Source organism: Carassius auratus, chromosome 37 (assembly GCF_003368295.1).
Source record: "Carassius auratus strain Wakin chromosome 37, ASM336829v1, whole genome shotgun sequence".
In the NCBI taxonomy this organism is placed as follows: domain Eukaryota; kingdom Metazoa; phylum Chordata; class Actinopteri; order Cypriniformes; family Cyprinidae; genus Carassius; species Carassius auratus.
Window position 1 is genome coordinate 439543 of NC_039279.1, and position 11446 is coordinate 450988.

At 36.0% G+C, this 11446-nt stretch overlaps 1 protein-coding gene across 1 annotated transcript; it reads left to right on the plus strand.

Moving 5' to 3' along the window:
* The first annotated feature begins 1693 nt into the window (after nt 1–1693).
* Nucleotides 1694–9246, plus strand: LOC113055832 (pyroglutamylated RFamide peptide receptor-like). The gene is made up of 6 exons (XM_026222201.1): nt 1694–2162; nt 4088–4246; nt 5043–5104; nt 6323–6562; nt 7430–7523; nt 8543–9246. The coding sequence occupies exons 1-6, from the start codon at nt 1802–1804 to the stop codon at nt 8902–8904; spliced, it is 1278 nt and encodes a 425-aa protein (XP_026077986.1). The 5' UTR covers nt 1694–1801; the 3' UTR covers nt 8905–9246.
* Nucleotides 9247–11446: the final 2200 nt, after the last annotated feature.

Sequence of the window (11446 nt, forward strand, 5' to 3'; positions counted from 1 at the left end):
CTCAGAGATAAAAGCATTTTCCACTCATCTCCTACATGCATGTAGTTTCACAGACAATACTTTGCACTCAATGCATTAATCAGTTTTTGTAACTCATAAGTAGAAATACTTTGACGTGAGCAGCTCACCTCGGTTCACTGTGTTGTTCCTCTGTTTGCTGTCGTTGCCTGGAGACTCTGAACAAAGCCGGACTGGGGACTGCTAAAACACCTCGACATACTGCTTTTGCATTATTTTAAGCCACTTGAATCTGTCGCGAGTTCAAGTAAACGCATTAACCTTTAAGCTTGTGCTCTGAGGCCCTAGCTTCTAGCACCAGGCTAGCACAGAGAAATGATTTGTGTGTAGCCTTTAATTATAAAATAACTAAGAATGAGCCTCGTCACAAGCATTTTTAAAGATGCAATGGTTTTCACATGCTGTTGCTTTCTATTTTTGTTAATGCATTTTTGGAAATTCAACATAAGGGTCTCTACAAGGCCAAATTAAAGTTAATTGCCACATAGCATGAGGTTAATACACATTTTGCATACGCTTGTTCATGCAAACCACTCAAAGAAACTAAACTAATCAATGCAATGCAGCGTCACATTTCTGCTGTTTTAGGCAATTGTGAGTGCAACTTGTGCACATCAGTCGTGAGCACTCAGTTGTAATTTCTGCACCACATGAAGTGTGTCCTACAAGTATCAAAACAGCATGGAGAACAAACCCTAATACCTCAATTTGCAACTGCCCTGTGATAGATTTGACCCGTGCAGACTGGATGCAGAGAAATAATTGGAAATTACTTTTTGTGAAGCAACAAAGTCATGCTTCCTATTAAACATATTAGATAAACTATGATACAACAAATGAAAATGAACACAAGCACGTCCACCCACCCCACAACACGGCAGAAAGACAAATAGCCTCGATCTGGTGATTGCATTATCAGTTGCAAACACAGGATGTTCCCCTAACGTTCCCATTATTTAATGTCTAGGGAGAACACAATAAGATGTATTGGCAATGGTTAAAAGCTTGAAACTTTTTAATTAATATAAAAAGTATTTTATTGCAAAAAACATGTTTTTAGTTTCTTCTTGTTTTCCAGTGCAAAAAAATAAAAATTCACAGCATAAATCACAACACATTCACTTGGGTTTACTTAGAAAAAAAAATATGATCAATTAATAGAATATCTGCCAGTGGGCTCAGAAAAACCAACAAGTTTTCATACTCTACTGACAGATATTGTTTCTTGTTTTAAGCATAAACTTGCTTAGTTTTGTTCATAAAGAGAAAAAAAGACATAATATCCAGATTATAAATATACAGATATACTGGAAAACCAAAATACTCCTATCCATGCAGTGCATGCAACATTTAATACTGTGACTTTCTTACGACTTTCTGCTTAGAACTTGTAAGGCATTAGTTTTTACACGTGCAAACTTTGAGCATCCACCAACATTTGGTACCCAAACCTGCTATAGTCCTGTCAGAACGAGACTGGAAATGTTGTCTGAAAACATTCATCTCACATCACTATGGGATTCTCAAGGATGTTTCATTTGGATGCTATTTAAGTTTTAGAAAATAAGGAAACTAGTGTGACTTCGTGAGGCGCAAGTCAAAGCTTTAAACAACATTGCAAAAAAAAAAGAAAGAAGAGTAGTTTATTCTTGGCAGATGCAGTGCACACTCGCGCGCGCGCGCTGACGCACAGACAGCAAGCGCGTGACAGCAGCAGCGGGATTCAAACCTCACTGGAGCACTGGACTTATACTTTTGCCCTCAGTATAAACTGAAACCCGAAATGTCTTCTTCTACAGAGATGACGGCTACTACGAAGATCACTCCGGAGGTTCTCCACGAACTCCTGCAGTTCTACAACCTCTCGCGTCAGGAGTTCATCGACACCTACAACATCCAGCCTCTGGTTTACATCCCCGAGCTCCCTGCCGGAGCGAAGACCACGTTTGTCGTGATGTACGTGATAATCTTCGCTCTGGCTCTGGTCGGGAACAGTCTGGTGGTGTGTATCGTGCTCCGGAAGCGCGCATTGCGCACCGCCACCAACATCTTCATCTGCTCTCTGGCGGTCAGCGACCTGCTCATCACCTTCTTCTGCATCCCGTTCACACTGCTGCAGAACATCTCGTCTGAGTGGCTGGGAGGTCAGAGTCTGCTTTATTATTAGTCATTCATTAACATGGCATAACATGGAAATGACGGGAAATACTTAAAGAGTATACTCTCCACCTGGAACTAACTATATGCATTATTCTACAGCTCTTATTAATTAGAATATGCAGTGAACAACTTGTAAAAATCAAAAAAAAAAAAAAAAAAAGATGCATTAGAGTTTGTGGCGAACACATTTCTCCTGTAATCATAATAATGTTGAGTGCTTTGTGAACTGCGCGTAAATCTAACCTTATTGGGTAACATTTTATAATAATTTTGCTGAGCAAAAAAATCATCAGACTACTTAAATAGACTTTAAAAAAGGCAACGAAAATTAAATAAAAAATGTAAATAATTTGAAGTGAAACATTAAATTCACATTCAAAGAGCTTAAATACATATATATAATTTGTATTTCTTTAATACATTTAATATGTTAATTAATTTATATTTGCTAATTTTTACTTAATCTTGATGCTGAAAAACGTGCTGTTAACTATCCTGAACTAATATATATATTTAAGTGTGGAGCAATACACGGCAAACGTCTCTCATTTTTATGTTTATCATCACTGCGTTAAAACACAGACTTTAAAATGTGAATGCACCGTTTAATATTACAGCAAGAAGACCAATAATACACCTGTATGGAGACACGTTATGAGAAACAGCACACTTTGGCAAGTCTGACTTTATGCAAAGCAGCAAATGATCCTCAACCAATGAGAGTGCAGACAGTGGAGGTCACATGACCTGTGATTGAACTGCACTGATTTTGAGCATTAAAGCTGTGGTAGGGAACTTTTGACGCTCTAGCGGTTAATAAACAGAACTGCTTGCGTCTTGCGGAAGAACATCGTAGCCGGAACTACTTCTCTCTGTTTATGTCTATGAAGAATCACAAAGGTACTGGGTTACTCCGCCGCGGTACCCCCGAAGCAATCTAAAATAGTCCGGATATAAACACTTATTATAGGTGCGCCCTAGTGATTCAGGACAAGCTAAAAACACGGTTTGGAAAATGGATTCATGGTGTACTCGCTTATTATATACATTTTTCTACATTTTGAACACAAACAAAGTTACGGACCGCAGCTCTGATTGGTTGATTTCTTACCGGGAGCGGTGTAGATTCTGCAAATGGCAATAGGACACTGGGAGGAGCCAGAGGAACTTGATTTTTTTCACAGATTATCTGTCTCATATTCTACTGTCAGGACATATTGACAGGTTTAACAAATATGTAAAAAATATATATTTACAAAAGTTACCTACTGCAACTTTAAGCTCAAATTGACCAGAAATCTGTCAAATATAAACATAAACACACATGACATAAGCACACATTAAAATGAAAACTGAAAATACAAAATTAAAAAAATATATATAATTTAATTTCTATACATTAAATAAAAAATAACAGTATCTCAATATTTAACACTGCACCAATACTTGATCGATTCATAATAATTCTTAATAAACATGTTCTTTGGGGATTTACTGTGCGAAATACAATCTAATTGAATTGAATTGAATTGAATTGAATTGAATTGAATTGATTGAACCACGTCAGCTGCACGGCAATCAAAACAGAATAAATAATTATGAACGAAAAGCTATTTAAAGGAGTAGTTCACTTCAAGAATATAGTTCGCTCACCCGCATGTCATCCAAGATGTTCACGTCTTTCTGTCTTCGGATGCAAAGAAATGAAGGTTTTTAAAGAAAAACATTCCAGGTTTTTTCTCCACATGGACTTCATTGGAGACCAACGGCTGCAGGTCAATATTAAGGTTAAGGTTGATATAAGATGATTTTAAACTATTTCTATTTGCATTATGATTCTCTAGCATAAAGTGTGTTTCATGTGTTCACTGTGTGTGTATCTTGTGTTTTCTCTGTGTTGTGCATGCAGGGGTTCTTGTATGCAAGACCGTTCCTTTTGTGCAGACCACAGCCATCGTCACAGGCATCCTCACCATGACCTGCATCGCTGTGGAGAGATACCAGGGCATCGTCTACCCGCTCAAGATGAAGAGGCAGTACACTCCCAAACGAGCTTACAGGATGCTAGGTGAGGTCGCTCGAGGTCAGATAAACCAATGCTCCAAAAAGCCCTAGAAATCAACACGAGGTCAAATCCCACAGCACTTAGGATCTTAATGCACGCTCCTGGTGCTGCTGTGCATGATTCAGTGCATGCTTTAAAAATATATATTTAAAGCAATCTGATAGAGGGGTCAAACATTTATAATGGACAGTAAAAAGGAAATATATGTACAAGTTGTGTGCTGTGCAAAGGACGAAAGAGTCTGATGTCTACAAGCAACAGACGGGTGAGTTTATCTGGTGCCAAAAAATTAAAATAGAGCTGTGATTTAGTAAATGAAATAACACAAAGGTATGTATTTACATTAATTACAGCATGACATAAGACAAACTGCACAACACAGGAGGTTGACAAACGGACCACATACAAAAAAATATATAAATATATATAAAATATCAATGCAATAAATATTATGCTCCATGCATGCTCTTTTCTTATCATAAGTGTCTGATTTTAATTTTTTCCGTTGCAATAATGCAATCTGATGCCTTCAGAAAATGCATATAGCATTAATTAATGTCCTCTCAGCTCGCAGCAGGTCTGTTTTTAATATTTTATGATTCCCCTGTGGAGAAAATAACGAGTGAATCTCTCTCGGCGGGGAAATAGAGTGACACACCGAAAGCATTTCCTCATCTGCATGTGTAAATATGAAGTGTTCACCCGAGGGCTCTTGTCTGTGTATTCTCTGATTGGTTCATGTGTATGTATAAGAGCACGGGCTCATGGGTAATGATCTGATTTCGGTACATTTCTACAGGGCTGGTGTGGATCGCTGCTGTCATGGTCGGATCACCGATGCTGTTCGTGCAACAGCTCGAGGTGAGAGACATCACCAAAGACATCGAGAACGGACAGATCGAGTGTTTAATTACAGTCAGTTAACTGATAGAGATTCAACAAGCACAAGGTCAGACATGTGAAGAAGATATGAATTAGTCAAGCAGATCCGAGACGCTGATGCCACATCAGTCTGACTGAGATTCACTCAAGAGTCTTATGTGCTACTCGTTGATTTCACAAAACGAGTCATCATTCACCCCCTGTGTCACTTCTGAAGAGCTTTAAGCTGATTTCTCCATCTAATGACATCTGTCGAGTTTGGAAAGTTACAAAAACATCATAAAAGTGTCATAACAGTATTGTGTTGCATGATAAACAAGATGAATTTGCACACGCATTCTAGATGTGAATTTAAAGCAATGGGATGAGTTTGTTTCTTCATCAGGTTTGGAGAAATGTAGCGCTGCATCAGTGTCTCATCAACGGATGCTCTGCAGTGAATGGGTGCCGTCAGAATGAGAGTCTGATAAAAACATCACAATAATCCACAGCACTCCAGTCCATCAGTGAACATCTGGAGAAGACAAAACCTGAAACACATCCAGCATTAAGATGATTTTAACTCAAATAATCCAGAATAACACTTCCTCCAGTGAAAAAGTGTTCTGGTCTGAATCAGGAGAGAAATCTGCACAGATCAAGCAGTGCTTAAACAGCTCTAAACAAATATGATTTGATTTTGACATGACAACAGGTGCACTTTTTCACTAGATGAAGTGTTATTATGGATTTTTGGAAAAAAAAATTTTTAAAAAAAAAATCCTGTTTACAAACCCTTGTCTATAAACCATATATTGTCACAATCATGTGTTTATTGTCTTCATGTTTCACCAGTGTAAGCGTTTCTGTCATCTTTTTACTCGTCTACAGCAATAGCTGGATGTGTTTGTCCTCATTAGTGGAGTTTCTGCGCGAGGGCGCCCTCTGGCTTCCAGGATGAATGACAACAACTCACAACAACACCCTATTTTTATTTTTTCATAAAAATAGGAAAGATAATACCTCTCTGTAAAGAAACAGAAGTTTGTATGTCTCTCAGTGCATGCATATGAATTATCATCATTGATATCGTTATAGCAATAAATACCATATCGTGATATAGTTTTATCGCACATCCCAGTTTACGGTACCTTTGCGGTACCATGCATGCTCTGTATGAATCCCAGTTAGGTTGACACTCTAATCTGTGTTCTTCAGGTGAAGTATGACTTCCTGTACGATCATCATCACGTGTGCTGTCAGGAGCGCTGGCATTCGCTGCTGCACCGTCAGGTTTACACCACCTTCATCATGGTGGCGCTGTTCCTGCTGCCGCTGGCCGCCATGCTCTTCCTCTACAGCCGCATCGGGATCGAGCTCTGGATCCGGAAACGTGTGGGAGACTCTTCCGTCCTCAGCACCATGAACCACAGAGAGATCAACAAGATCTCCAGGGGAGTGTCCGAACAAACGGAAACGATGCATGTTTCACTGCCAAACAATTTGACTATAATTCCCAGTTTTTCTATTTGACTGTTTTCTGAAATGTGATGCATTTCCAAATTTAACAGGAAAATATAATGCAAATAACCTTCAAAATGCATTTCATGTGTGGCTTTCCGATGTAATGTGTTTCATCAAATTCTGGTGAATAAAATCAAGATTATTTGCTGAATAATATGGAATAAAGTAACTTTTGAAGCCATTACGTAAAATGCATTATCTAGGTATTCAAAGCGTTTGTTGAAATGAATTATATATTTTCATAAACAAAATAACAAAATTAAAGTAATAACATATAATCTAAAGCTCTAATTGCATTTTTTTCTGAAAAATTATTTTCAATAGAAATTACAAAATATATATATATATAATATATATATAATTATGGGAATAAAATTAAAATAATAATTATCACTAATAATAAATCTTATTTATTTAGTAATAATAAATAATTATTAGGGCTGTCAGATGATTAGGATATTTAATCTAGTTAATTACAATATTTGCAGATTCCTTGTTACATATGAAACTTGTTTGTGGTGTTTTACAGTTTGTAGCAATGAATAGATGAGTATCTTAACTATATTTATAGTTTTTAAAGAGATCGTGCATTGCATTATAAGGTGCATTTCATGCATAATTAATGCATTCAAAATACAAATTCATGCATTAAATATAAAGGCTCCAAGTAAATGTTTAATTCGAAAGTTGATCACCTTACATAAGCAAATGCATTGTGTAAATCAGTTTTTGTATTAATAAACTGGTGTAAAATTACAGAAACATACCTTCACGGCTGTATTTCGTTGTTCAAACAGGAAGAAGAAACGAGCCGTCAAAATGATGATCACTATCGTCCTGCTGTTCACCGTCTGCTGGGCTCCGTTTCATATCGTGCACATGCTGTTCGAGTACAGTAAGTGTGTAACAGTGCATTTACTCCTGAAATAGGCGTCACATGACTAGTTAAGAGCAAAAGGCTTGAACCCTGAATAGAAATCACAGCAGTGCAGCACTATACTGTAAGTTCAGATATGCCAGCACATATTACTGTTTATGCTTTAATTTCAACACTGTGAATAAACATTTAAAATATGCAATTACATTTAAATAAGCTAGTCTAAATTTAGGGCTGCTCAATGTTTTCGTATTTTCACATTTTTCTGAAAAAATGTTTTGATTGAAAGTGTAAAAATAAAATTCTAGGTTTGCTGTGCTGGTTTGCAGTGCTTCAAATTGTATCAATGTAACTATACAATAATAATAATAATAATAATTAATGACTTTATTATATATATAAATAATATGGCTATTAAATAATAATAATATTTTTCTTATTTTGAAAAAAGTTATAATAATGTACAGCTGCACAGTAGTTGTATAATTTCAAAATTTTCTGAAATAATATTTTGATTAAAAAATGTGAAAATAAAATTCTAGGTTTGCTGTGCTGGTTTTTAGGGCTGCAAAATGTTATGCGTAAATATTAAATAATATAAATAATAATAATAATGACTATATAATAATTAATTAATATGACTATTAAATAACATATATTTTTTATTTTGCAATAATAATAAAAATAATATGTAGGGCTGCATTATTTTGGGTAGAAATTACACAATTATTTTATTATTAGACTCAAATATAATAATTATATATAATCAATTACTAAATTACAAAACAGAAAAAATACTATTATAATATTTCAACGTAAAATAATATTGAAAAAGTACAGTAATAATATAATTTTTTTATAATTGTGAAATTAAAATTCTAATATTTATGTCTTAATTTTGTAGTTTTCAAATTCACATGAATTCATTTAACACATTTCTTTCCCATATAATTTCAACTATTTGGTGATTCTCTGTTAATTTGAACCATCCACATACCTGGCATTAAACCTTGAATACCTGTCTATTTTTAATGCAGACGAGCTGGAGAAGAACTACGACGAGGTCACGGTGAACATGATCATCGCTGTGGTGCAAGCCATTGGCTTCTCCAACTCCTTCAACAACCCCATCGTCTACGCCTTCATGAACGAGAACTTCAAGAAGAACTGCGTGGCCACGCTTTCGGTGTACCTGCGGCGTCCCGTCCAGCAGGGCGGCGCCGTCCAGCGGCCCAACCTCAGCGTGCACTTCTCCAAACACCTCAAAACACCTCAGATGCATCAGAACCGAGTGCTGTCCTCGTCACACGGAGATCTGGAGATATCCACGGCGTTCACCGAGCAGAAAGTCAAAACCACAAACTCTCCGCTTCCGTCCAGCAGCTCCTGTGTGAAATAAACTCCGTGCAGGCGGATGAGCGCTTTACTGCCATCTGCTGGCAACAAACGCAGCCTCAAGATCATCAACACCGCTGTCGAAGGAGTTCAGGATATTAAATCTGTGACGGGAGACGCAGATCGAGAGGAAGACGTCCTAGTGCAGTGGAAATACAGCACTGGCCTCATTTAAGGAGCATGAAAATCATCATTCACTCACAGTCATGTCGTTCCAAACACGGATACGGTTGTTTTCTGTGGAGCACAAACGGAGAAATTCTGCAAATTCTTCAGCTCCGTTAAACAGCAGTTCACAGACTGAAAAAAAGTGACATGGGAGGCAAAATTATATTTCAACACTTTCTCTGGGGAATGCAAAAAAAAATGGTTTAATGTATAAAAACTTTTTGGATTTTTTTATTATTATTTTAGAATTATTTTATTTATTTATTATTAAATGTTTATCTCAATAGTCCGAAAAGAACACTTTTTTATTTTTGAGTTTATCTTTTTAAAATGTATATATAATTTAGATTTTTTTTTTTTACTTTATTTATAGGTTTAGTTACTTTAGCACATAAAATGTATGTAAATGTATTTTTATTATTAATATAAATTCAGTTAATTTCAGTAATAAATGTATAATAACTCTAGAATGCAAAGGTTTTGAAAGAGTTTTTTCTCCTATCTCACATTATATTTATTTATTTATTTATTTATTTATTTATTTATTTATTTATTATTTTTTCCATATCATTATGTACATTATAATACACAACTCTAAGCAAAGTTCAAATGCATTAATATTTGCATATTTCTTGTTACATCAAAAAATGTTTGTTTGCTGTGTTTTATTGCATTATACTTTCTAAAGATGTAACACATAATAAGATTTCATTCATATATTCATATCTTACATTTCATTATAAGGTACATCACAAGGCATAATTAATGCACTCAAAATATGTTTATATTGCATTATATATAAAGGCTTGAAGTGAATTGTTAGCACTCGTCTTGGATAATGTGAATACTCCTCTGGCAGCTCTGCTCTTCAGAAGCAAACGTGTGATGAACATCTGAGACTGTTAAATGATTCATGCTAATGACAATGAACGAACGAGTTCCTCTACTACAGGATGAAAATGAGCTGACCTTGTCTTCATCAGAGAGTTAGTAACCTCCACGCTCGATCACAGGTGTATTTTAAGGCCACGTTCGTGCTCTGATGTTCTGAGAGCGTGCAACAGAGAAAGTCAGATTTGCAAACCTTGCGTCTGTTTTTGCATTGGATCTCAGAAGTTTGATGTGTAAAGCATGTGATGTGACGCATTTACAGTGTCTGACAGTTTTAATAATGTGCAAAAAATAAATAACGTGAAGTAAGGTGTCTTCATACATTGTATTCACACCTGATAGATATTTACATAAAATATGGACATCAGCAATGTCTGTTTTCAGTAACCACAGCAGCACAAAGAAAATGAGGACCTTCAGGTGCACACATTAGATCTGATTACTAATCTATAAACTCAATCATTAATAAATAATATAGAAAATAAATATACAGTCAAACCAAAAATTATTCCGATTTTTTTTTTTTTTACACTAGAGTTTATTTATGTGAGGAGGATAACAGAATAAAGTAAACGTGTCACAAATACCCCGAAATTCTTCATACAGCGAGAAAAATGTGAGGTTGGCATGTTTGTGGTGGTTGGCAGTTCATTGCAATGGGGCTTGCTAAGGCGTATATTTAATGCATTTCACTGCAGTCCGTATGGTGTTGTTAATTTCTAATTCAATCAGGTGCATTAAACTCAGCGCAGAGTTTTCTCAATCCGTCCTGTCACCAGCCGAGCAGAGCCTGGGTCATCATCGGTGTCCAGGTTGGCACTTATGATGGGTTTACTGAGTCACAGAGACTCATTAGGAATAAAAACTGGGGTAAGTGCAGCCATTAATCATCAGTGAAGCGTCAACAGCAGCAATCAGGCTCGAGCTGCACTCCTCGATCACACACACACACACACACACACACACACGCACACTCACACACACACACACACACACACACACAGAGACAGACACACACACACCGCACACGCTTGGCTCCAGGCTTCTGTCGATGATTGACAAATGAGTTTCGTCCTCAAGGGGTCGAGCTCAGACTTCTCTTGAATCGATCACTTACTCTCACCTGCACATCAGTAAAAGTCTAGAAATGTTGTATTGCTGTTTTGTGAAGGTTGTTTCAGGTCAGTTTAAAGGATTTCAGGTAAGTTTATGGTTTATTATCCTGCAGTGTTTACTGATACAGTGGTATATAAGATGGTAATACCATAGTACATTATCATACTTATGTACCATAGTATTTATATGGTACTCAAAGGTATCTCAACGAATAATGAAGAAAACAAGCTAAGTCATATATAAAATTAAAATATGGACAGGGAGTAAAAAATGTTAAATATAAATACAATAATATGAATAACAGTTTATTAATACATAAAATTATACATTATTTATACTTTTTATTTAGATTAAAAAAATTAAATAATAAT

Bases quoted from the DNA above. Each gene is read 5' to 3' on its own strand.
- LOC113055832 (XM_026222201.1), top strand. From the start codon at position 1,802: ATGTCTTCTTCTACAGAGATGACGGCTACTACGAAGATCACTCCGGAG. The intron at 2,163-4,087 runs GTCAGAGTCTGC...TTGTGCATGCAG, and splicing joins CTCGTCTGAGTGGCTGGGAG to GGGTTCTTGTATGCAAGACC. The intron at 6,563-7,429 runs GTGTCCGAACAA...TCAAACAGGAAG, and splicing joins TCAACAAGATCTCCAGGGGA to AAGAAACGAGCCGTCAAAAT.